The 25,614-nt window shown below is 39.1% G+C and overlaps 1 protein-coding gene across 1 annotated transcript in view; it reads left to right on the top strand.

Moving 5' to 3' along the window:
- The window catches only part of Alms1 (ALMS1 centrosome and basal body associated protein), a 126,044-nt gene that overhangs the window by 41,227 nt on the left and 59,203 nt on the right, over positions 1 to 25,614 (top strand). The window contains exons 8-11 of the mRNA XM_041635530.1: positions 6,802 to 6,932; positions 7,381 to 11,884; positions 12,986 to 13,119; positions 17,676 to 19,474. Coding sequence (XP_041491464.1) covers positions 6,802 to 6,932; positions 7,381 to 11,884; positions 12,986 to 13,119; positions 17,676 to 19,474 — 6,568 coding nt within the window. The remainder of the gene's footprint in view (positions 1 to 6,801; positions 6,933 to 7,380; positions 11,885 to 12,985; positions 13,120 to 17,675; positions 19,475 to 25,614) is intronic.

Here is a 25,614-nt window from a genome sequence, read left to right as displayed (position 1 = left end):
TTAGATTTTCCAGTTTATTGCCATATGAGTTTTCATATTGGTATACCTTGATGATCTTCTGAATTTTATTGTTATCTGTTGTAATATTGCCCCTTTTTATCTTTAATTTTACTAATTTGGGTATTCTTTCTTTCAGCTGGTTTGGCTAAGGATTTGCTAACCTTATTTTGTTAGAAAACCACTTCTTTGTTTCGTTGACTCCCCGTTCTTTGTGTTTCCATTTCAATAGTTTCTATTCTGATCCTTATTTTTGTTTACTGATTTCACATTTGGCTTGTTCTTATTTTTCTATTTCAAAGCTCTGACTTTAGATATTGGTATGTATAGCTGTAAGTTCCTTCTCAGAACTGCTTCATTGTTTCCCATAGGATTTTGGTTTTGCTTTAATTCCAGTGCTTAAAAAATTCTCTCCTGATTTCTTTGACCCATTCATCATCAGGGGTGTGTTGTTCATATTTTCTGTAGTTTCTCTTGTTAGTTTCTTGCTTTATTCTGCTGTGATCAGATGGAATATAAGAATTATTTTAATTTTCATGTAATTGTTAAGACTTGCTTTGCTAAAGTATGGTCTGTTTTTGGAAACAGTCCCAGGCTACTAAGAAGCTGGGTGGGGATGTTCTGTGAAGTCTCTTAAAGTTCATTTCACTGTTGTTTGGTTAACTCTTTTTTTTTATTCCAATACCATGCTATTGGTGCGAGTGATGTGAACCCACTATTACCGTGTTGAGTTATTGTGTCAGAATTATGATAATGAGGGATATCATTTTGGTTTTGTTGTTTATCAGATTTGGTCCTTTCATTTGAAAAAGTTACTCATCTAACAGATCTTATTTTTACTTTGTGACCTTATGAATGTGTTTTTCTCTCCTTAGTGTATAGGAGTTCTTCAAGAATCTTCTCCAGTGCTGGCTTAGTCGTGGCCATGAGCTCCTTTACTTTCTGTTTACCATAGAACGTTTCTCTTCATTCATGAAGGACAACATTGCTGGTTATAGTGAGCTTCACATCTAGGCTGTTAAAATTTCTTGTGACAAATGTGCTATTACTCTGGTAGTTTTGCCCTTATGTGACTGGCACGTCTTTGTAGTTTTCAATATTTTTTCTTTGATCTATATACTTAATGATTTAACTACAGTATGTCATGTCAACGTTCCTTTTCTGTCTTGTCTGTTTGGTGTTCTAAATGCCTCTTGTTTCTATCTGGATGACGACCTCTTTCTCTAGGAGAGATTTTCTTTCTTTCTTTTTTTTCATTGAATACATTTTTTCTGCCTTTAGATTGTACTTTTTCTGTGCCCATGATTTGTTAATTTAGTCTTTCAGTAGTCTCATATGCACTGTTCATACTTTTTTCTTATTTTTATTATTGTCTGAATGTGCTCTTCATTTACCTTGTCTTCAAGCCCCAAACCATTCCTTTGGTGTGAATTTCCAGTGTATTTGATTGACTTAGCTTTTTATTTCCGAAATTTCAATTTGATTTTTTAGTATTTCTATCTCTTTGTTGAATTCTTGTTTTATATCTTGTATTGGCTTTCTTATTTTGGTTGGATGGTTACTTGTGTTGTTTTTGAATTCATTCAGGAGTTTGTTCATGTTTTCTTTGATTTTGTTGGACATTTTTAAAACTTGTTTTTGGAATTCCATTGTCTTTGGTTTTTATTTCATTTTCATTGAAATTTGTTACTATAATGGAATTTTTCGAGTAATCGCTGTCCCTTGATTTTTTTCCATGTTTCTTATATTTCTGTATTGGAACTTGGCATATACAGAATTAGATGGGTTTCTTGAACCACTTGTTTTCTTTCAGTTTAAGTATTTTCATTATTCATCCAGGACTAAGTTACTGTGATAAGGATGAAGTGTAGTTTTTCTCAATAGTATTCAGTAGCCATTGTTCTTTGTAGTTTAACCTTTAGCACGCATGTTCTGGGCACTGGACACGGTCTTCAGCTTTTGCAGGTACAGACTGTAAACTGTAGAAGTAACCACAATTGATGGGTAACACTATTATGAAGATAGAGGAATAGCCAAGAAAAAAACCATCAAACCTCCAACTCCAGTGAGTTTTGAGGAATAAAATAACAAGGCCAATATAGTGCATACTAAGCTATTAGTTACTGACATTAGGAATACAAAGAAAATAAGCAGAGCAAGACTAGAATGGAGAAAAACAGAAAAGTAAGTAGAAAGGTGTAACAATATGGAAAAAAAAGGTGGCTCTAATGCAGGGTAGAATGGGAAGAGAAAAGAAATAGAGTCAGGCAACCTCCCAGCACTCAGGAGGCTCTGAACCACCATGTGCGTTGTGAGAGAGCCTTTCTCCCATACGGAAATAACTGATCTAAAAAATTGTCAAGTTAAGGCAATTTTAAAAATGAATGAAAGAATGGGAGGTATATAAAATGAATTAAGAGTTGTATTTGAGCTGCTCTGTCTGATTTAGTCAATATGACTTAAGCCAATCTCTGTAAGAGGCTTATGATAGGGAAGAGAGAGAGAGAGAAACAAAAGGGGAGTCTCACCAACATAACAGTCCAAATATAAATTAAGCAGGGGCTGATGCCAGTGGACATACCAAACTGGATGGGGAAAAAACCCATGAGGCCTCAACCCTAACAAGGAACTGTAGGCAGCTGAGGAAAGCTGGGAGCAGTAGAGGTCGTCTTCCCCAGGAGAGCTCACCAATTGATTGTCCAATGCCAAATAGTCAGCTCTGAAAACACGCATACAAGTCACATTATGTGGGCTGAGCAGGTTATATTTAGGAACACACACACACACACACACACACACACACTCTCTCTCTCTTTCTCACACTCATGCAATAACAACTAGTGAAAAAGAGGCCATGAGTTTGAAGGAGGATGGGGAGGAATGAGAAGGGAGAAATGTAATTATAATTTCAAAAATTAAAAATGTGGAGGATTGAGTAAAAATAGAAATAAATATTAATTAGATAAAAATAATAGCTGGTTGGTGATGATACACACCTTTAATTCCAACACTTGGGAGGCAGAGGCAGGTGGATCTCTGTGTGTTCAAGGTCAGCCTTCAAAACTACACAGAGAAACCTGGTCAAGAGAATTGACTTCTATCTCCCAGTTACGTCACTTGTTTATGTAGAGGTGCAGAGTCTGTCTCAGTGCCGTCAGTCACTTAATGTGGGTTAAAGTGTCTGTCTTCACTGCCCTCATTTCCCTGATCTCCTTTAATCTCTCTGATTCTGAGAAGAAAGAAACGTTCTTTCAGGGCCAGTCTGCTAAGATTTGATGCCCAAGAGCAGCATGTGAGCCTTCCCTACCACCTATAGGTTTTTAGCTTTGAAACTCCTGTTTATAGCCCATTTTTATTCTGAAGTCCATTATTTTTTCTATAATTTTATTTATTTTTGTTTATGTGTATGGTTGTTTTATATGCACCCTCTGCATACCTGGTGCTCCCAAAGGCTAAGAGGATTCCTTGGAACTCGTTAGATTCCCGGAACTGGAGTTTTGAGCTGCCATTTTGCTGTTGGGAATTGAACCCAGATCCAGAACTCTGCAAGAACAAGTGCTCTTGCAACTACTGAGCCATCTCTCCAACCCTCAGAAATGCACATGCACCGATCTGTTTCGGTGTGTTAGTGTTAATGCGCCTAGCAACTGAGCTGGAATGATGAGTAAGCAGCCCTTAGTCACCTGTGGGGTGGAGGTCTGGGGTGGCATCTCGTGTTGTTTGCTTTATTAACTCAGGCTGAAGACTGCTTCAGGTCCTCGTATGCTGTTCTGTCTCCTAAGGAGGCCTCTATGTAAATAAGCATTTGCTTCCTGGGAAGAGTTCCTGAGCAAAGCCTGACCGACTCTCTAGTCTTGATCACGTCTCTATTAGGTGCACCTTTCACATTGGAAGGCAATTATGGTCCATTAATGACTTTCCTCTGGCAATATCCTTTCTTTTCTGTAATCAAAACTTTAAATCAACCCAGTTCTGAAAATGATCTTTGTGAATTCAGGAGCTAAGTAGTAATACTTGGTGTGTTTATTTCTCTCTCCCAGGGTTGAGAGAGTAAAAAGCACCCTACAATTATGTCAGTTAGCCATCTGTCATCATGAATTCTTTACCTGTACAAACACTTTCAAATATAATTACTAGGTTTATGACCATGGATGCTTCTGACATTTTGAAGTATATGCCTTTAAGTTTGCATAGAGCTGGAGGGAAATTTCTTCTTTAACACTGCGAGTCTCTCTCCCTTTTAGCAGCTTACCTCTTACCCCCTCTTCAAGTTTCCTTTACTAATCTTTTCCCTTTTCCCCAGGTTTCATTAGCGCATATAAACCTCTCCATCTTTTGAGGTCTGGGTTATATCTTCAGTCCTTGGCCATTCATCTCATTTGCTTCCTTCGTGGTGTGCTAATACTTTTTGTAATAGTCAAAAGGAAGTAAAAACTTAGACAAATTGGAAAGTCTTTGGGGGATATAAGATTTTGCCTTGTTTGTTTTGGCTTATTAACTTCATGAAATTTTTTTTTTTTTTGGTTTTTCGAGACAGGGTTTCTCTGGCTTTGGAGCCTGTCCTGGAACTAGCTCTGTAGACCAGGCTGGTCTCGAACTCACAGAGATACGCCTGCCTCTGCCTCCTGAGTGCTGGGATTAAAGGCGTGCGCCACCACCGCCCGGCCTTCATGAATATTTTTATAAAAATATTCATGCCCCACATTTTCTCCTCAAGTTATATTGCGTTTCATATTTTCTTTTGCTTTTTGTTTTCTCGAAGAATTAACACTTGATACTTCTATGTCTTTGCAACTCATTGCTCACCCTCTTTCTCTCAACATTCAGTTATCAATTGATGCTCAACAATAGCTTTAGAGAAGGGGATTCAGTAGAAGGGATCTGTAAATCAGAAGTAGAATTGAACGTTGTGAAGTACTCTAGCACTGTGTCACTGTGGAACTTGTAGAAGTGTAGAATTTCAGGTTTTACCTTGAGACCTGCTGAATCAAGAGTGTGCATGTTAGCAAGAGCCCTACATTTAGAAACTCGATCATATAGTTCTTTTTTGGAGAGAGGAAACTTTCTTGTATGTAAAGTATGGATAATACTTGTTATATTTAATAATCTTATTGCCAACATTTGACAAACCATGATTTTGCCGGTTTATCTGTTGTGAATTTTCCTGCTATCTTGTAAAGTATGTGAAGTACGATTGTTTGTCTCTTCTTTATAGTCTGTATTTGAAACAATGTCTGAGCACATAGTACATATATATATATATATATATATATTTTTTTTTTTTTTTTTTGGTTTTTCGAGACAGGGTTTCTCTGTGGTTTTGGAGCCTGTCCTGGAACTAGCTCTGTAGACCAGGCTGGTCTCTAACTCACAGAGATCCGCCTGCCTCTGCCTCCCGAGTGCTGGGATTAAAGGCGTGCACCACCACCGCCCGGCCAGTACATATATTTCTTAAGTAAATTACTGGATGATTGAGCAAGCTGTCAGACTTTTGACATTTGTATTATGTATTTAAATGGCTATTCAGACAGATTAAGCGTCATTTAAAATTACTGTTTTAAACTGACTGAAATAGAACAAGTCTGCCGTTACTGAAAGCTTTGTTATTTTGTGCTGTGCAGATGTCCACATTCCCTTTCTACCCATCTTGAATCCTTATTTATGCAGAATGGTTCTTATCCAAACTGTTAATAACTCCCTGTGCCATGTACTTCATACTTCTTAGAGACTTGTATAGTTTCATTTATTTAAAGAAAATAAATATTAGAAAAAATAATTTGAATCTATACATGCATAGTGCCTATCTGCTCTGAAGTTCAATGCCTCCACTGGACTTGAGGACCAGAGAAATGTCTTCTTAATTTATTTTTTTACTTTTTAGATTATTTTACTTTATTTGTATGAGTGTGTTGTTTGCATGCATGTTTTACCATGTGTGTGCTTGGTGCCTATGGAGGTTAGAAGAGAGGGCATCAGATCCTCTGGAACTGTAGTTACAGATGGTTGTTAGGCTGCTGTGTGGGTGCTGGGAATAGACCTGGGTTATCCAGAGAAACATTGAAGCTAACTAAGCTGGTGGTTTGTTGGACCATGGATAATAATTTTGTTTCTTATTTTCTGTAACTGAGGGTCTTATGTCTCCTGCCACCATTCATAGTATAATAGCAGGCTCTTAGATTGAAAGTAGGAAGAAATCAAATCCCAGACCTAACATTCAGTTGAAAATCCTTAAAAACTCCCAATTTTAAGACCTATAACAATTTGTAAATGTATATTCTGTTATTTTTGCGCTATTAATTCTGTTGCTAATTATTTTTACTTTAGTTTGCCTTATAGTTAATATCTTCTTTACATCTATTTCATTTGTTATTTCTATAGAATTCTAAATTTTTAAAGGCCTGAAGTAATAAAGCTTCCTTTCTTAATTTATATTTGTGTACAAAGAAAGGAATTTTTAAAGTTTCAAAATTTTTTAGTGTGTGTGTGTGTGTGTGTGTGTGTGTGTATGTGTGTGTGTGTGTGTGTGTGTATGTGTGTGTGTGTGTATGTGTATGTGTGTATGTGTGTGTGTGTGTGTACTCCGGCACGTGAGCAGAGCTTAGAAAGACTTTGTTAGTTCTTTCCTGCCATCTTCACAGGAGTTTCAGGGACTGAGTCCAGGTTGTCAGGCTTGCTCAGTAGTGCTTTATCTGCTGACTCATCTCTCATTGGCAAAAGAAAAAAAATGAATTGAAAAAATATGTATTTATATAACATTAACAAATCATTGTATTTTTTATTTTCCTTTTTTGTTTCTTTTTAAAGGAGACACTTCTAAAGGAGGCAAAGTTGCAATTACTCAATCCAAGTTGAAACCAGATATCACTAACACTCTTGGAGAGTCAGACATCAGAACACACTCATCTTTGTCCCTTGAGGATTTGTCTCAGTTTGCTGTAAGTTCTCTGAATGCTGTTGATCACCACGCTTATATTGTAAACATGAAAGTATTGACAGATTAGCATCTCACTAAAGAGAGGCTGAACATTGCAAATATTCCTGAATTAGCTGACCAGAAGGTATTGTCAGCACCTTCTACTTCCTACCCACATAGGGAAAAGTTCAGTATTTTTCCAGGTGGTCATGCAATAGGCCTGTCATTAACAATTTCTGCTGTTACCCACCAACCTGAAGACTAGGGCAACAGCAGTACCCTCTTCTTTATACTCATACAGTGAGAAACCCAGCAGGGATGTCCAGAGAGCTAGCTATTCAATTTAGAAGGCCGTGAACGGTTCAGTTCTTTCTGAACTGGTTGACCACAAGACTGGAATACCTGTAGTATCCTCCATTTTGCACTCTCATAGAGAAAAACTTGAAAAGCCTGGTATTTTTTATCAACAGGTTGTACCTGAAGGCCGTCTATCTGAAGAGGCTTCCCAAACTTCACCTCATCTTGGATTAGTTACCCCAAGTATTGGGAAATCACCTGCAATCCCTACTTCCTATTCACAAAGAGAGAAGCCTGGTATTTTCTATCAACAAGTCCTAACAGGTGGTCATTTACCTGAAGACATTATGAAAACTTCAGCTGCTCCAAGGCCTACTGACCAGAAGTTTGATAGTCCAGCTTCACTCCCTACTTCCTACACACATGAAGGACCTAATGTTTTCTACCAACAAATGGCAAAGAGTCATTTAAGTGAAGAGACTGTGCGAGGTTCAGCTCTTCCTGGACCAGCTACCCAGAATGTTGGGATAACTGTACCACCCTTTCCTTCTCTGTCGCATGGAGAAAAGTCTCATACTTTGTATTACCAGGCTTTGCCAGAAAGTTATTTGAGCCATCAGCCTTGGAAAGTTTCTGTTGCTCCTGGGCCTGTTGATCAGAAGACTGGAGCAGCAGTAGGCCCTTCCACAGATAGGTATTTTACTGAAGAGACTTGGAAAGTGTCATCTGCTCCTAGGCCAGCTGCTCAGAAGCCGGAGATGTCAACGGTACACTCTAGTCCCTACTCAAAGGGAATAAAACCTGCTATTTTCTATCAGTATCCTCTGTTAGAAAGTTATCCAGACAAAGAGCCTCTGGATGGTTCAGCTGTTTCTGGATCAGCTGAGAAGATTCGGTCTCCAACAGTAACCTCTGCTTCCCAGCCACATAAAGAGATAGCTAAAGCTTTCTACCAGCAGACATTGTCAGACAGTCATCTAACTGAAGAAGCATTGCCCATTTCTGTTATTCCTGGCCGAGGTGACCAGAAGACTCCTTTACTATCAGAATTACCTTTTTCCTATTCTCACAGAGCAAAGAACCTGCCTGAAGGAATGAAAGTTTCCATTGAGTCTGGATCTGCTGATGAGAAGACTGACATTCCAACAGTGTCTTCTAGTTCCTACCAGCATCAAAAGAAACCTACTGTTCCTTACTACCAAGAGTTGCCAGACAGTCATGTACCTGCAGGGACTCAGAAAGTTTCATTTGTATCTGGACCAGTTGACCAGAAGTCTGGAATTTCTCACCCATATGTTGAGATTCCCTGTGTTTTCTATCAACAGGAGTTGCCAGATAGTCATTCAACAGAAAAATCTACAAAAACATTTATCCTGAGGCCAGCTGTACAGAAGACTGATCTGTCAACAGTATCCCCTACTTCTCCATCACTTGCAGAAAAGCCTGTTTTGCCCTACCAGCCAACACCTCCAGCTAGTCAGCTCTCTGGAATATCAACTATAACCTCTTCCTCCTACTCATATCAAGAGAGGCTCAATATCTCTCATCAGCAAAAGTTTCCGGACAGCTACCTAACTGAAGAGGCCCGGAAAGTCTTGGGTACCACTGGATCAGTAGACCAGAAGACAGGGACCCCAACAATGTCATTGCCTTCTATTTATTCACAAAAAGAGGGGCTTGGTATTTTCTATCAACCAGCCCTGGCAGGTCCTCTTTATCAAGAGACTCTACAAACTTCAGCTACTCTACAAACTACAGCTACTACTAGTACAGTTGACCAAAGCATTGCTATGCCAACTGTAACCTGTACTTCCTTCTTACAAAGAGAGAAGCCTCATATTTTTTACCAGCAGGCTCCGCTGGGTGGTCATTTGCCTGGAGAGTCTCTGAAGGTTTCACCTGCTCCTGCACCACCTGACCAGAACACTGGGGCACCAGCAGTGTCTCCTAGTTCTTACTTCCCTGGAGAGGAGTCCATTATTTTTTACCAACCTGGCTTGTCAGGTAACCCTCTGTCTGCAGAGTGTTTCAAAGTTCCAGGGATTTCTGGATTGACTGAACAGAAGACTAGCACACCAGCAGGACCATCAGGTTCCTATCCAGTTAGAGAGAAATCCAATATTTTTTACCAACAGACCTTGCCAGATGGTCATTTTCCTAAAGAAGCTTCAGATGTTTTAACTTCTGGACCAGTTGACCTGAAGACTGGGGAGCCACCAGTAAATTCGACTCCCTATTCTTTTGGAGAAAAGCCCATTATTTTCTATCAGCAGGCCTTTTCAGATAGTCAGTTAACTAAAAAAGACTGCAAAGTATTAGTTGTTTCTGGGCCAGCTGACCAGAAGGATGGGCTTATCACCTCTTCTTTATACTCAAATCTAGAGAATACCATTGTTTCTTACCACCAAGAGTTGCCAGATAGGCCTCTAACTGAAAACTCTGGGAAAGTTTCAGTTGTTCCTGGACCAACTGACCAGAAGACTGGGATATCAACAGTGCCTTCTACTTCCCACTCAAAAATAGAGAGGCCTACTGCTTCTTACCAGCAAGAGTTTCCAGATCTTAGTGAAAAAGCTTTGGAAGTTTTAGGTGATACTGAACCTATTGAACAGAAAACTGAAGTACAAGTAGTGCCCTCTACTCCCTTATACAGTGAGACGCCTAATGTTTCTTATCAGCAGGAATTGCCAGATCTTACTGAAGAAGCTTTGCAAATTTTAGCTGATTCTGGAGCAGTGCCTTCTGTCCCTAACTCAAAGGATGCAACGCCCCTCATCTCTTACCAGCAAGAGTCACCAGATCTTACTGAAATATCTTTGAAAGCAGTAGGACCTGGCTCTACTGATCAGAAGACTCGGGCACGAATAGTTTCCTTCTCAAGTAGAGAGAAGCTCAGTGATTTTCATGAACAGGAATTGCCAAGTACTGGTGAGGATGCGTTAGGTGTCCAAAAGGTTGGGAAAACAACAGAACCTTTAAATTTAAAACAGAGAGAGGCCAGTGTTTTCTCTCCACAGGAGTTGCCAGTCAACCATCTCACAGAAGAGGGCCTGAAAGTGTCAGCTGGTTCTACACTTACAGCACAGACACCAGGGACTCCAACAGGGCCTTCTAGTTCCTACTTACATAGAGAAAAGTTGAGTGATTTTTATCAAAAAGCCTCACCAAATGATGTTCTAACTGAAAATTCTCTGAAGGCTTCAACTGATCCTGGACTATCTGACCAGAATAGGAGACCCACAGTCTCATGTGGTTCCTACTCACATAAGGAGAAACGTAAGATTTCAGCTGCAGATCTGCTGGATGACCAGAAGATTGAGTTGCCAACAGTTACTCATAGGTCCTGCCTACATAGAGAGAAGCCTGCAGCTTCATCTGTGATTGGACCAGATGATCAAAAGACTCCATTACCAACAGCTTTTCGTGGTTCCTGTCCTCAAAAAGTAAAACCTGCTATTTTTGTTCAAAAGCAGTTAACAGATAGAGATCAAAGTGAAGATATTCCGAAGATTTTAACTGTCTCAGAACCAACAGTTGTAAGCACAGGTGTACCAGTACCTCTGCCTGGTTCTTATTCACACAGAGAGAAATTGGATTCATCCTGTGGATACCCCCAGGAACTGCCAGACAGACATCTAACTGAAGATGCTCTGAAGGTTTCAAGTTGTCTTGGTCAAGCTGACCAGATTTCTGATTTACCTACATTTTCTTCTGGTACTTATTCACACAGTGAAAAGCACCGACTTGTCTCAGAACATGCCCAAAAGCTGATAGATAATTTGAATTCTCCTGAGTCTTGTTCTCTCATTGCAAACAGTATGCCTTTAAATTCTCAGATTGATGACGGAGTTATCATATGTAAGCCAGAATCTTCAGGTTTTGGTGATGTTGGCTGTGAGGAAATCCGGGATATAGATCATGGTTCTAAAACTCTTAAAGAAATTCAGACTCTTTTAATGGAAGCAGAAAATATAGCACTGAAACGCTGCAATTTCCCTGCTCCCTTGGTTCCTTTCAGAGATGTTAACGATGTTTCATTTATACAGTCAAAGAAGATGGTTTGCTTCAGAGAACCCTCCACAACTGATGTTTGTACCCAGAGGGAGCCATTTATGGAGGAGATCCCTCACATTGAGTGTGCACAGAAGGACATTGGCACACAGACAAATTTCAGTTGCCAGAGGGGTGTTGAAAATTGGGAGTTTATTCGTTCAACTACGTTTAGAAGTCCTCTACAGGAAGCAGAAGGCTCAACGAGGGTGGCATTTGATGGAACTTTCAGGCAGGTGGACGCTTCCAGGTCTGTAATGAGGTCTGAACCTGAAGGTTGCAGTACAGGCATTGGGAATAAAATTATTATCCCTATGATGACATTCGTAAAGAGTGACTCAAGCAGTGAAGTAAGTGATGGCTGCTGCTCATGGGACAGTAATTTACCCGAGTCTTTGGAGTCTGTTTCTGATGTTTTTCTAAACTTCTTTCCATATACTTCACCCAAGACTAGCATAACAGATAGCCGCGAGGAGGAGGGATTGTCAGAGAGCGAGGATGGCTGTGGTAGTGTAGACTCCTTGGCTGCACATGTGAAGTACCTTCTGCAGTGTGAATCCTCATTGAATCAAGCCAAACAGATACTTAAAAAGGCAGAGGAAGAGGAGTGTCGGGTCCGAGCCCAAGGTAAGGACTGACTTATACAGGCACATGCAGGCTTGTGAACGTTACAGCTTAGCAGTTTAAACTGAGACATTTGAATTTCTGAATTTATTTTCTTATAGAACTATAGAATGATTATATTTTCTACCTAAAATCCGGAAAACAAAAGCAAAGATATAAATAAGTTATATGATCAGTAGTGCTAGTCTGAGCTTCTGGTTTTGGGAGACGTCAGATGGACGTTGAGGAAGTAGTCTGAGCTTCTTTAATTCTTTCATTGTAATATCCTTGTTTTGGGGACACAGATGCCTCCAATTTGCTCTTCTGTAAATTATTTTGTGTCCTGTAGCTATGTATGTTTTCTTTTTGTTTTCTGATGAAATGTTTGGAGCTGATCTAAGGTGTATGGGAAAAACATTTATCAAGGTCTTTAGTACTAAAATTTTGGTTAGAAGTCTAAAAGAGGATATTTATTAACTTCATTAATCTCTAATAGTATCTTTGTAATGTACATAACAACCTTTAAGGCATGAAGAAATGTTTTAGATAGTAACTTCTAAGTAGCTCATAAGCACTAACTTCAAGACTGACTCGGAATCTTGATGTTAACTTGATGTAATCTATGCTGTTCCTTGTACATTTTGATGCTGTCAAGATCTCTCTAGTTTTGTTTATTAATTTAAAGTATTAGGTATCATAAAAGCATTAGTAACTATAGCAGATACTAAGGGAGGTAAAGAGACTCTGATCAGAAGAAAAATTAAGATTAATGATTTAAATTTAAATACCGCGTTTAGAGTGGCTTCTTTGGAGGTGCGTCTGTGGAGGACGTTTCCAAAGCTCAGACTTCAGTTCATGTGTGATGGCACACCTGTAATCCCTGCACACAGTCAGAGTTCAGGGTTACCCTGGATTACATAGAAATACCCTGCTTTGGAGAGTAGGTAGCCTTAATATGTCACATACAAGATCTCTTGATATGTCACCGACTTAAGACCACATGTTCAGCTTTGTGCTGGACAGTAAGGGGCAGATGTTGCTGGTTTTCTTTGCTCATGTAGTCATTGAAAAATTAGCAGTTTCACAATTTTTAGATATCAACTGTGATTTTTTTTTTCTCTCCAGCCTTGAATCTAAAGTTTAATTTAGGACATGACTATGGATACTCCATTTCAGAATTAAATGAAGATGACAGGAGGAAAGTAGAAGAGATAAAGGCGAAGTTGTTTGGTTATGGAAGAGCAACTCGCATGTCTGAGGTATTGAAGAAACCTAGAAATGAGTACTGAAACTGAAAGAGCAGTAGAGATTAGAGCTCTTACTTGGCATCAGTGACTCCAGAGGAGTTGCTGGTGATCTTGGGATAAAGTTTTATGAGAGTTTTAAATTCTCTAAAAATTAAGATTGAAAGACTAGTGTGTGTAAGTTTTGATTAATTCCAAATTATCATAGCAGTAAAACAAGAATTGAGTTGTTTTGCTAATTTGATTGTTTTGTTTCATTTGCTTATTCAAGACAGGGTTTATCTGTGTAGTCTGCACTGTCCTGGAACTCACTCTATAGACCAAGCTGGCCTCGAACTCAGCGATCCATCTGCCTCTGCCTCTTGAGTACTAGGATTAAAGGCGTGTGTCACCACTGCCCAGCTTGCCAGTGTATTTTTACAACTGACAGGTTAAATGTCTCTTTCACATCTTGCAATTCAGATGAAAACTCAGTTTCAAAAGTATATATTTTGTTTAAAAATAAAGTTAGTTTTATCTAAAACAGCTTTCTTTTTAAGTGTTTATTTTCGTTCGTTAGTGAGCTGTTTCTTGAACAGAAGCACTTATCTAAAGAGAAGTTTATTCCTGTGTTTACAGTCCAACTCTCGAAACAGAACATTAACAGATGCCATTTGAGCTGGGCATGTGTATTGGGGAGGCTAAGGCCAGAGATGGCAAGTTCAAGGTTCTTTAGCAAGATTGTGTCTCAAAAACCAAACTAAACCAATACCTTCCCACCCCTGACAAATGCCATTGATATGTTTTGGAATGATTGCCTTTCCTATTTTTGTCTTTATTTCTTACCCTTACATCTATTGACTCTCTGCTCTTCAGTGTGGGTTTGAATTAAGAGTCAGCATGATATGGGCCTGGAGAAATGCCTCTGTGGTGGGGAGCATTTGTTGTTATCCTTGAAGAGGACCAGGGTTCAGTTCCCAGCACCCACATTGTAGTTCACAACTCTCTGTAACTCTAGTTCCAAGGGGTCTGACACTGTCTTCTGGCCTCAAGTCACCAGGCATACATATGGTATACCTACATATATGCAGGCAAAACACTCATATTCATATAAAGAAAAGAATCTGCATATGTATCCATTCTTTGAGTGGTAAGGTTCCATTTTGTACATATTCCACATTGTTTTCTCCATCATTCCTATTGGACACTTAGTTTGATACCATGTCTTGGCTATTAACTTTTTAAGCCTTTTAAAAGAGGTCCTCTTACATATCTATTAATATGTTGACTTATTGTAATATTTTAGGAAGAGTTGTTTAAAAATAATGTTTGACAGGTACTAAAGTGTTGGAGGAGGGCCGCTTCTTCGTCCTGGCTGCCCAGAATCGAAATAATCACACAGAAACTGTATTGGTTTAAATCACTGCTTGGCCCATTAGCTCTAGTTTCTTTCTTTTTTTTTTTTAATACTTATTTATTTGTTATTCATACAATATTCTGTTTGTGTGTATGTCTGCAGGCCAGACCCCATTACAGATGGTTGTGAGCCACCATGTGGTTGCCGGGAATTGAACTCAGGACCTTTGGAAGAGCAGGCAATGCTCTTAACCTCTGAGCCATCTCTCCAGCCCTAGCTCTAGTTTCTTATTGGCTAATTCTTGCATCTTAATTTAACCCATTTTTATTCATCTGTATATCACCACGAGGTCGTGGCCTACCAGCAAAGTTTTGGCATGTCTGACTCTGCCTTCCTTCTCCCAGCATTCAGTACAGTCCGTCCCCCCCCCCCCCCACCTACCTAAGTTCTGCCCTATCAACAGGCCAAGGCAGTTTCTTTATTCATTAATCAATAAAAGCAACACATAGACAGAAGTACCCCCCACACCACTAAAGCAATAAGAACTTAGAATAAATTGCATATTTTCATTTTGTGGGGAGGGTACCACACCAAGGTCAGAGGACAACTTGCAAAAGTCTATTCTTTCTCCCACCATGTGAATTCTGGGGATTGAACTTAGTCAGGCTTGACAGTAAGCATCTACATACTGGGTCATCTTGTCATCCCAAAATCTAAAGAGTTTTAAAGTGGGAAGATCACTTAAAATTTGATTTATTAAAACTTGAAAGATGTTACAGGAAAGGTAGGCCATGGAGTGGTTCATAGAAAGAAGTAACAGGAAAAAGTAGGCTACAGAGCTAGAAACACAGTTTAGGTAAGTATCAATCTAATCCCTTCCAGTTTTAAACTGGAGGAAACTTGGATTTCCTAGTGATGTGTCAGATTAAAAAAGGACAACTTGGTATACTTAATTGAATTTTTTTTAAAAGTCAAATGTTTTAAATTGTATCACATGCAGCTATAAAAAGTGGTCTGAAGAGAGGGTGTGTGGTATGTGTCCTGCTTCCAGCTTCTTCAGTGATCATATCTTGCAAAGCCTGATATGATCTGGTTGTTCTTGGAATTTACACTATAGACTCACAGAGATCTGCCTGTCTGTATCTGCCTGTCTCTGACTCTCAAGTTCTGGGATTAAAGGCATGCACCTCTGTGCCCAGCCAATGCTTGGCAAATTTTTAATGATCCCAGCTATGACATTGACTTTAATACAGTCAGGATACTGAAAACTAAACTAGCTAAGGCTACCCTGTCATAGCTACCTCTTCTGTAACACTTAACAACCACTAGACTAGTCCCTATTTATATATTTTGTAATATCAAGAATGTCATAAAAATGAAGTCATTTTTGAATTGGCCTTTTCATTCAGAATAACTGAAACATTTGAATTAAGAGTAATTCTTTAGAAACTTAGGGAGGTATTGCTTTTATCAATAACCTTCTCTTTGTATTGCTTTGAATGCCCCACAGTATGTTTAAATATTCACCTGGGAAGAACACTTTAGGGAGGTGGAGAGATGACTCAGCCGTTAAGAGCACTGGCTTTTCTTCCAGAGAACCCAGGTTCAATTTCCCTCATCCACATGACAGCTTACAACTGTCTGTAACTCCAGTTCCAAGTGATCCAACACCCTCACGCAGACATACATGGAGGCAAAACATCAATATACATAAAATAAAAATAAATAATTACTTTAAAAAAAGAGAACATGTTAGTGGTTTTTGGATCTTGGGTTTTATAAACAAAGGTTGCCTAGCATTCATGTTGCTTTGTGTGGGAACATGCATTTGTTTCTGTGGTGTCAGTGTCCAGGAGTTCAATTTGGGTTATTTGGTGGCCATGTTGTTTAAAGATAAGTGATTCACTTACCCGTATCCTCAACAGCATTTAGTATTGTTTTTTTAGCCATTCTGTTAGGTTTGTCAGGAAACGTAAAATACAGTACACACATACACACACACACAATTTTTGTTTATGTGCATGTGAGTGTGCGTGCATATTTATGTGTACATGCAGGTGCCCATGGAAGCTTGAGGGTATTGTATCCCCTGGAGCTGGACTAATAATGGTAGCTGGGAACTGAGCTTGGGTCCTCTGCAAGAGCAGTAAGTGCTCTTAACCACTGAACCATCGCTCCAGCCCCTAGAAAGACACTGTGTTGTGTTTTTGTTTGTTTGTTTGGAGATAGGGTTTCACTAAGAAGTAGCTCTGGCTGTCCTGGAACAGTGAGGCCAGGCTTGAACTTATAGAGATCTTCCTGCCCTTGCCTCCCAAGTATTTATTGTAGTTGTGGTTTACGTTTTCCTAATGTTTTTTGATGTTGAACATTCTTTTCGTTTTCTTATTTCTCTCATCTTTTTATGTCCTGTTTATTGACATATCTATGTGTCCTTTTTTGTTGTTTGTTTGTTTGCATGTGTGTTATGCTAGGAATCAAACTCATACCATCATCCATGGTCAGGGAAACACTTTACCACTGACACAGTCTCATTGCTGAGTTTTGAGTTTTGTTTTTTGCTTTTTGTTTTGTTTTGGTGTATTCATGTGTGTGTTTTCTTTTTCAAGATTTACTTTTTACTTCTATTGTTACTGGGTTTTTTTTTGTTTTGTTTTGTTTTTGTTTTTGTTTTTTTTTTTTTTTTTGACACAGGTTTTTCTGCATTGCCCTGGCTGTCCTGGAACTTGTTCTGTAGACTAGAATGGCCTCGAACCCAGAGATTCCTCTGCCTCCCAAGTGCTGGAATTAAAGGCATTCACTGCTATACCCCAATATATTTAGTATTTTTTAACAATGTATAAATGTGCGTGTGTGTGCATGTAGGCATGTGTACATGAATGCAGGTGCCCTTGGAGGCCAGAGGCATTGAATCCCTAGAGCTGAAGTTACAGATGGTTGTGACCAGCCTGGTGTGGGTGTTGGGAACTGAACATGGGACCTCTGGAAGAACAGCTAGTGCTCTTAACCACTGAGCCATTTCTCCAGCCCCAAGAAGAACAATTTTAAAAGAGTTTCCTAAGTCCTCTTCATTATCATGAGCTATTTTATCCTGTAAAGTTTCATTTTTCTTGCTGATCCTTTGACCTGTCTTGTAGACAAATAAGATGACCTTCATGGTCATTTTTAGCTTGGATATGAAACTCATCAGTATATAACTTTGAACTACTTTAAGTAGGAACCTTTTTATATCTTCTAGGGCTTGCAGAGTCCACGGGGAATAGGATGTGTGCCTGAAGCTGTATGCAGTCACATTGTTATTGAGAGTCATGAGAAAGGATGTTTCAGGACTCTTACTGCTGAGCGACCACGACCAGACAGCCGCCATGGTGTTTTCCGACCTGTTGAACCTTCAGATTTGATTAGAGGACAACGGAGCCCATCATCAAGGAGAGGCAGGCACATCAACCTTTCCAGATCGATAGATCAGAGCAATACCCGTTTCAAAGTCTGGAATTCCTTTCAGTTACAGAGTCATCCCCCATTTCAAAAACTTGCACCTGATGACATCAAAATTAGCAAGGGTGTTGGAATGCCATTCCATGCAAACATGGACCCTCAGCCATTGGGATTAGTAGAGCCTACTTGTGTGGCATCTAAAGAAATGGATTTTCTTTCCTCGTCACAAATACTGCCCCCTGAACCCACGGAGGAGTTCACTACCTCCGTCACTTTTTCTTCTCACCAACCCTCTAAGTACATTTCTGATTCCTCTGTTGTTAAGGTTGGTGTTACTGAAGGTAGCCAGTATACTGGACCATCTTTAGGAGTGTTTAAGTCTCATATCTCTGAAGAGCAGATTTCTCTTAGAGATCTTAAACAGAAAACCTCTTCCCCTTCATCACTTAAAAGGCATAGTCATTCACCAGTGACTGTTTTAGCAGAGGGTAGTAAGCAAAGGCAAAAATTACTTCTTGATTTTCAGCATTCTCATCAAAAACGAAAACTTTTAGAAAGATCAGAGTTTAAAGCCAGTCCTTCTGAACCCAGTGTCAGTCCAAACTATAGCACTTTCAAGGGAATTCAGTTTTCTGGTAAGGATACCATTATTAACCCAGACGAACTAAATACTACACTTGATGTAAAAGAGAAGAATGTAACTGTAGCTCCTGATCTACCTTCTTGTATTTTCCTTGAACAACGAGAGCTCTTTGAACAAAGCCACACTCCACATACAGATCACCAGATGAGGAAATACTCTTCTCCATTTTGTCCAGACATTGCTTCTTGTATTTTTCTTGAAAAGAGAGAATTCTTTGAGCAAAGCCAAGCCCCACATGTAGATAGTGAAAACAGAGAAGACCATTCTTTCTTTCCTAAGTGCCAGGATTATATAATTGCAGATCTTCCTTCTCCCGACTTTCTTGATGAGCAGGAATGCAAATCCCCAGATGTAGACGACCACATGAGAAAACAGCCATTCCCTCTTTCTCAAGGTGAGGATTGTGTAGTAAAAAAGACTCAGCATATACCTCAGTCACAGTTTTCTAATATGATAAATGTTGAAGCCAAGTTCAGTAATTTGATCTCCCAGTCAGCCCCTGACCACTGTACATCTGCATCTATTCCACCTCCAAATAGGAAAGCACTTTCATGTCTTCGTATAACTCTTTGTCCCAAGACTTCTTCCAAGTTGGATAGTGGAACCTTAGATAAAAGGTTTCATTCATTGGATCCTGCTTCTAAAACAAGAATTAATAGTGAGTTTGACTTTGATCTTCGAACTGTATCTTCAAGGTCATTGGAACCAACCTCCAAATTACTGACCTGTAAACCTGTAGCACAGGATCAAGAATCTTTAGGTTTTCTAGGACATAACTCTCCACTGGACTTGCAAGTTGCACAGTCTTCTCTTCCAGATAGTGAGACTATTTCTCAGGACTTGAAAACCAAACCTACTCAGAATAGCCAGATAGTAACGTCAAGGCAAACACAAGTGAACATTTCAGATTTGGAAGGATATTCCAAACCAGAGGGGACTCCAGTATCTGCAGATGGGTGAGTTGCTGTGATAAGAGGCAAACTGATGGAATGTATAACAAAGGATTTAAAATAAGTAATTGGAAAGACTGTGGGGTGGGAGTGAGGGCAGAGAGCAGTGTGATTTCTTTACAGAAGATTGAATCTAACTGGTCTGATAGAAGTCTTTTTTAAGAGGTATGTAAATAAGTGAACATGTGAAGTAACATGGGAAAAGAGCGTTTTTGCAAGATTTGACATCAGATAGAAGAAATCTAAAACTTTGGAAAGAAACTTTGGTTATCCGTTGGTACAATTGACTTATTTTTATGTTGGAGATGCACTGATGATTTCCTGGGAGGTTGAAACATAAGTGGGGAAAGATTTATTTTGGTCATGGTTTTAGTGGGGGCAGCTGATGTTTGCTTGCTTCATCATCATAGATAGCATAAGGGGATGATGTGGAGGAGCCGCCAAGAAAATGCCCCCAGTGATGTAATTTCTCCAACTGTTCTCCACGTTGGACAGTTCTGCCATCTCACAGTAGTCTGTTCATATTTTGAGTCCATCGATAGTTTGAATTATTCCTAGATCAGAGTTGTCATGATCTAATTAGTTCTGCAAATACCCTCAAACATATCCAGTCATTTCTCAATCCAGTTAAGTTCACAGTCATGACTCACCATATTTCTGCTTGCATGCTCTCTTTGCTTGTATTTCTCTTCTCCCTTTCTAGCTAGAAGTTCTCTATTATATTTAGTACTTATAAGAGATTTTTAAAAAGTGCCTCACGACTTTATAGTATTTAGTCACCTAGCATATAAGCACTTTAGCCAACCCAACAGTAAAAAAAATCATCATGTTTCTGGATGTGAAGTTTCTCTTACCATGTTTTATAGGAATGGAAACTCAATTCATGGGCAGGTTAATTAGGTTTGTCTTACTTGGCTTAATATTAGTAATTCCTCATAGCTTTAGTTTTCCCTTCATAAGTCTTTATGGCTAACGATTTTGTGTTAATGGTTGAGAAGGTAGCATACTACAGTGGAAAGCCCAAGGAGGAAAGGGAAATGTTTATTCAAAATCTACTGGCAGAAGTGACAGTGATATACAGTCTTATTTAGTTTTCATGACAACTTGATTCCGTGATTGACTGGGAAGCCAAGGCATTGTCCCTTGTGCACAATGGTGCTGGTGGGAGAAGATGGCGCAGTAACAGCTTATTGAAGCAAAGCAGGGACTCACTTCCCTACACAGCTGGGTCGTACACATTCTTGAACACTTCTTTTAACATTTCTTGTGGATGAACTTTCTTTCATCTACATTTTTTTCAATTTAATTTTAATTCACACTTCTGAGAAGATGTAGAAGGAAAGGATTGAGAAGCTCAAAGCCCTTTACAAAGCTGAAGTGATTAAGAACTGGATTTGGGGGGCTGGAGAGATGGCTCAGTGGTTAAGAGCATTGACTGCTCTTCCAAAGGTCCTGAGTTCGATTCCCGGCAACCACATGGTGGCTCACAACCATCTGTAATGAGGTCTGGTGCCCTCTTCTGGCCTGCAGACATACACACAGACAGAATATTGTATACATAATAAATAAATAAATATTTTTTAAAAAAAGAACTGCATTTGGTGGATGGATCTAGAAAAACTATATAATGTGAGATAATCTAGACCCAGAAAGACAAATATGTATTCACTCATAAGTAGCTTTCAGACATAAAGCAAAGAAAAACCAACCTATGTTCCACAACCCCAGAGAACCTAGACAACAAAGAGGACCCTAGGAGAGACATACATGTATCACAGTATTTGGCAGTAACAAGATGGATTCATACTTAAAATTCAGTTCTCATCACACCAAGAGAATTTGAAAGGAAGTTTATCATTCACACAAAAATATCTCGGAGGTCTGGCTCTAATAGGTCTGGACTAGCTTGAACAAAGCATACAAGGTGAGTTGGGCTAATGGTAGCTAGAGCAGAAGACATGCATGAAGGGCTTAAGCTTCCTGCTGGTACCAAAGGAAGCATAGACTTTCTTGCCAACCTCTCCAGCTAAGGAATCAAAGTGGGGAAGGAAGGAAAAATCTTAAAAAGAAGTTGGTGATTGAACACCAGAAATGGAGGGAAAACATTATTGTGGTTTGTAGAGATTACTATCTACATCCTTAATTTATTATATCCTATATTGATATAGTTGCCTGATATTTAAAGATTTTTCAGCTGTGATCATGAGAAGTATTCAGTTGTAATCTTCCAGGCTTGAACTGATTTCCTGAAAGTATTGGTAATTTGTGAAGATTTGGAGATAGGTTTGTACAGTTAGTAGAATTCATCAATGAAATTCTCATAGATGGAAGTTTTTATTACTGGTTCAACTTATTTAATGCATATGATCGTACACAGATTTTTTTTTTTCTGGTGTCAGTTTTGAAAAAGTACTTTAAAAAAATTTTGTCTTATTTTAAGTTGTCATGGTGATAAACCATTGTGGCATTAGGTTTTTTATTTCTGATATTGGTAATCTGGTCATTCTTGTTAAGCTTTTAAAATATGGGTTTTGGTAAGCCTCTGTATTGTGTGTTTTCACTTTTGTTAATTTCTACTTTTATCTTTTATTTTGCATGTTAATTTGTTTTTCTACCTTCTTGAAAGTAAATGTTTATTTTTAATGCATTCATCCTTTTTAGTTAATTTTCAACTTTTTTTTCTAATATGTTTATAGAGAGTTTTTATGTAGTTTTCAGGTTTTTTTCCTTGTCCCATTGACTAGTGCTATGTGTTTCTTAACTGCATTGTGGCCACGGTGATTACTTTTAATGATTTCACTATATTTAGGCATTCAGAATTGCTTAGTGATATTTTTATTTTGACCAATGTGTGGTTGAAAGATGTGTGTTCTGCTGTTGCTGTGTGGGATGGAGAACAATCTGGTCAGGTGTGCTGTTGAATCTTTCCTTTTGCTGTGATTGGCTGCTTGTTAATCAGCATAAGAGAGGAGCATTTTACATGGTAACATGTAGTCACACTTTCAGATATGATTTTCTTACCTTTCTCCTTTCTTTTGATTTTATTTTTTGGAGTAAGTTCTCCTACATTGTCATTTAGGAAGGAGTTATTGACCTGCCTCATCACTTAATATGGCACATTCCTATTTCCTAAAAGCTCTCCTATGTAGCAACAGTGAAAACACCTGGGTTAGGAAATTGATATTGCTTCATTACAGGTGTCTATTTCTCCTAGTGTCTTTTATAGCAAAGCAAACAATTCAGAATTGCATATTGTATTAGTTATTAGTTATTATACATGCTTAATATTTCTCCTTTGAAGTTGTTTCTTCAGTGGTTTCTTTTGTTTTTGAATATTTTGAGACAGGGCCTCTCTAAATAATAGCCAAGGCTGACCTGAAACTGACTCTGTAGACCAGGCTGACCTGGGACACACAGAAATCTGTCTGCCTAAGTGTTGGGATTAAAGGCCCGATCTACCACAGCCAGCTTCGCTACTTTCTTCATGTTCATAATCTTGACACTTTGAAGATTTTATAAAACAATTGTTTTACGATGATTGCATGTCTGTTAGTTATGCCACACAAATTATATCGACCTTCTTCATTGCATCCTATCATGTTGCACAGTATTGATTTGTCCCGTGGTTGGAAACCATCACTTTAATTGCTTAGTAAGGTTGTGGTAGTTACATGTTACCATTGTAAAGTTACTCTCCTCCCATGTAACTGAATATTTTATGTGAGCTATTTTGAAATTATGTAAATACTTTACTGTTTAGCAAATTTAGTTTATTATTTATACCTATACCAAATTGTGCTTTCTTACTGAGTGGGTTTATAATTTACTATTTTTATTTTCTTCTTTTATTTCAAGACAAGTTCTCACTGTGTAGCTCTGACTGTTCTAGAGTTTACTATGTAGACCGGGCTGGTCTTTAGCCCATAGAGATCTCTCTGCCTCCAGAGAGCTGGAATTAGAGGTGTGCACCACTACTCCTGGCTCATTTTTGTTCTTGATATAGAATCTTTGTAGTTCAGGCCAGTTCAAACTTGTAATCATAGTGCCTCACATATTGGGGTGACCAGTGTGTGCCATGAGCTCTGGCCATTGCTGCTGTTTTGCTTTTTCATTTTTATTCAAAATATACACAGACTATCATATAAGCACAAAATAAGTCAAGAAAACTGAATGTGGTGTCCCTAGCCTATAATTCTAGCATCCAAGAGTTCAAGTAGGATTGTCATGAATTCAAGCCAATTTGGTTTGTGTACTGAGTTACAGAGTAAAACTCTTTCAAAGAAACCAAAATAAGTAATAAGTAGATTTTAAAAAAAAGTTCTGAACTGTGCTAAGTATCCATTACTCAGTTTTCCTGCTGGTAGTATCTTACGTAAGTGAAGAGTATTATCAAAACCAGTAAATTGACATAACCAAAATACATTTATCAGGCTACAAACCTTAGCCAGATCTTGCCTTTTAAGAAAAGTACTCAGTGTTTGTTTTGTTTAAGGTATATGTGTTTAGATCTATGAAGTTTGCTGACATGTATAGATTTCTGTAACTACCATCTCCATGCTACAAAAGTGAAAATGTGGTTCCCCGTGCAGCCAGTCTGTGTTCTCTCTCTCCCCTCCCAGTGACCGTTTCCTGTGACTGGTGTTCAGATCAGCTCTTCTCTCCCTTCCTCCCTTCTTCTTTTCCTGTTCTTAATGTCTGAGGTCAAACTAAAAGCCTTGGTCATTCTAAGCACTCACTTTACCAGTGAACCAGTGACCAACACTCCCCAGCCTTTTAACAAAAATTAACAATACTGTGTTCTATTTAAACTAATACATCTCAAATATTTTAACGTGCTATCAATAAAGTTATCTCTTTACATGCAGTCTCAAATAGGCTTACGACCTCAGGTGACTTTTGTTTAAATATTTTTATTTATTGTGTGTGAATGTTTTGTCTGCGTGTACATCTGTTTGCCACATGTATGCCTGGTGCCTATGAAGGTCAGAGGAGGGCTTCGGATCCCTGGAACAGGAGTTACAGGTGGTTTGGGGCTACCATGTGGGTGCTGGGAATTGAACCTTGGTATTTTGCAAAAATAGCTAGGCTCTTAACCATTAAACTGTTTTTCTTCCAGCCCGACTTCAGGTGATTTTTAGTGTTCCTATTCATGTGCAAACAGTGCTTCCCCTCCTTTCATAGTGTTAGGAGTCAAACCCAGGGCCCTGTGCTAGGCAAGTGCTCCACCACTGATCTACACTCCGAGTCCTTACTTGATTGTTAATGACAGCTAAAATAATTTTGCAGTCTCTGCTTTCAACCTCTCTGGGCAGCATGGCTCAGCTTGTATTGTCCTTTTGAATGGCAGCACAGATAAGCTCACTTGAATCTATATAAATGCTTCTAGCAGTTTAGCTCTGATCTTTAAAGCAGAGGTCTTTATTACTGCAGTGACCTGGTTGTACACATCTGTTACATAATGAATTGAACTTAATGGTCAGGTCTCCTTTTCTGAAAGTCAGGCCTTTGTCTATCATCTGTACCCTCAAGACAGGAGATAGTTGAGAGTCTGCTTCCCTACCCCCTTTTCCTTTCTTTGAGTTTTTTTTTTACTGTATTTTATTATTATTAAAAATTTCCACCTCCTCCCCACCTCCCGTTTCCCTCCCCCATTCCCCCACTTCCCCTCCCCCTCCCTCCAGTTCAAAGAGCAGTCAGGGTTCCCTGCCCTGTGTGAAGTCCAAGGTCCTCCATCCAGGTCTAGGAAGGTGAGCATCCAGACAGGCTAGGCTCCCACAAAGCCAGTACATGCAGTAGGATCAAAACCCAGTGCCATTGTCCTTGGCTTCTCAGTCAGCACTCATTGTCTGCCACGTTCAGAGTCCGGTTTGATCACATGCTCCATCAGTCCCAAATTCAGCTGGCCTTGGTGAGCTCCCTATAGATCAGCCCCAATGTCTTTGTGGGTGTGTGCACCTTTCGTGGTCCTGACTTTCTTGTTCATGTTCTCCCTCCTTCTCCTCATTTCGACCTTGGGAGCTCAGTCCAGTGCTCCAATGTGGGTCTCTGTCTCTAAACACTATCCTGAGTAAGGTATCCCAGACCCAAAAAGATGAATATGGTATGTACTCACTCATAAGTGGATTCTAGCCATAAATAAAGGACAT

Source organism: Microtus oregoni, unplaced genomic scaffold, assembly GCF_018167655.1.
Source record: "Microtus oregoni isolate MIOR12 unplaced genomic scaffold, Mior012 000002F_ref0000024, whole genome shotgun sequence".
Classification (NCBI taxonomy): domain Eukaryota; kingdom Metazoa; phylum Chordata; class Mammalia; order Rodentia; family Cricetidae; genus Microtus; species Microtus oregoni.
This window is presented reverse-complemented; position numbering and strand designations above follow the sequence as displayed.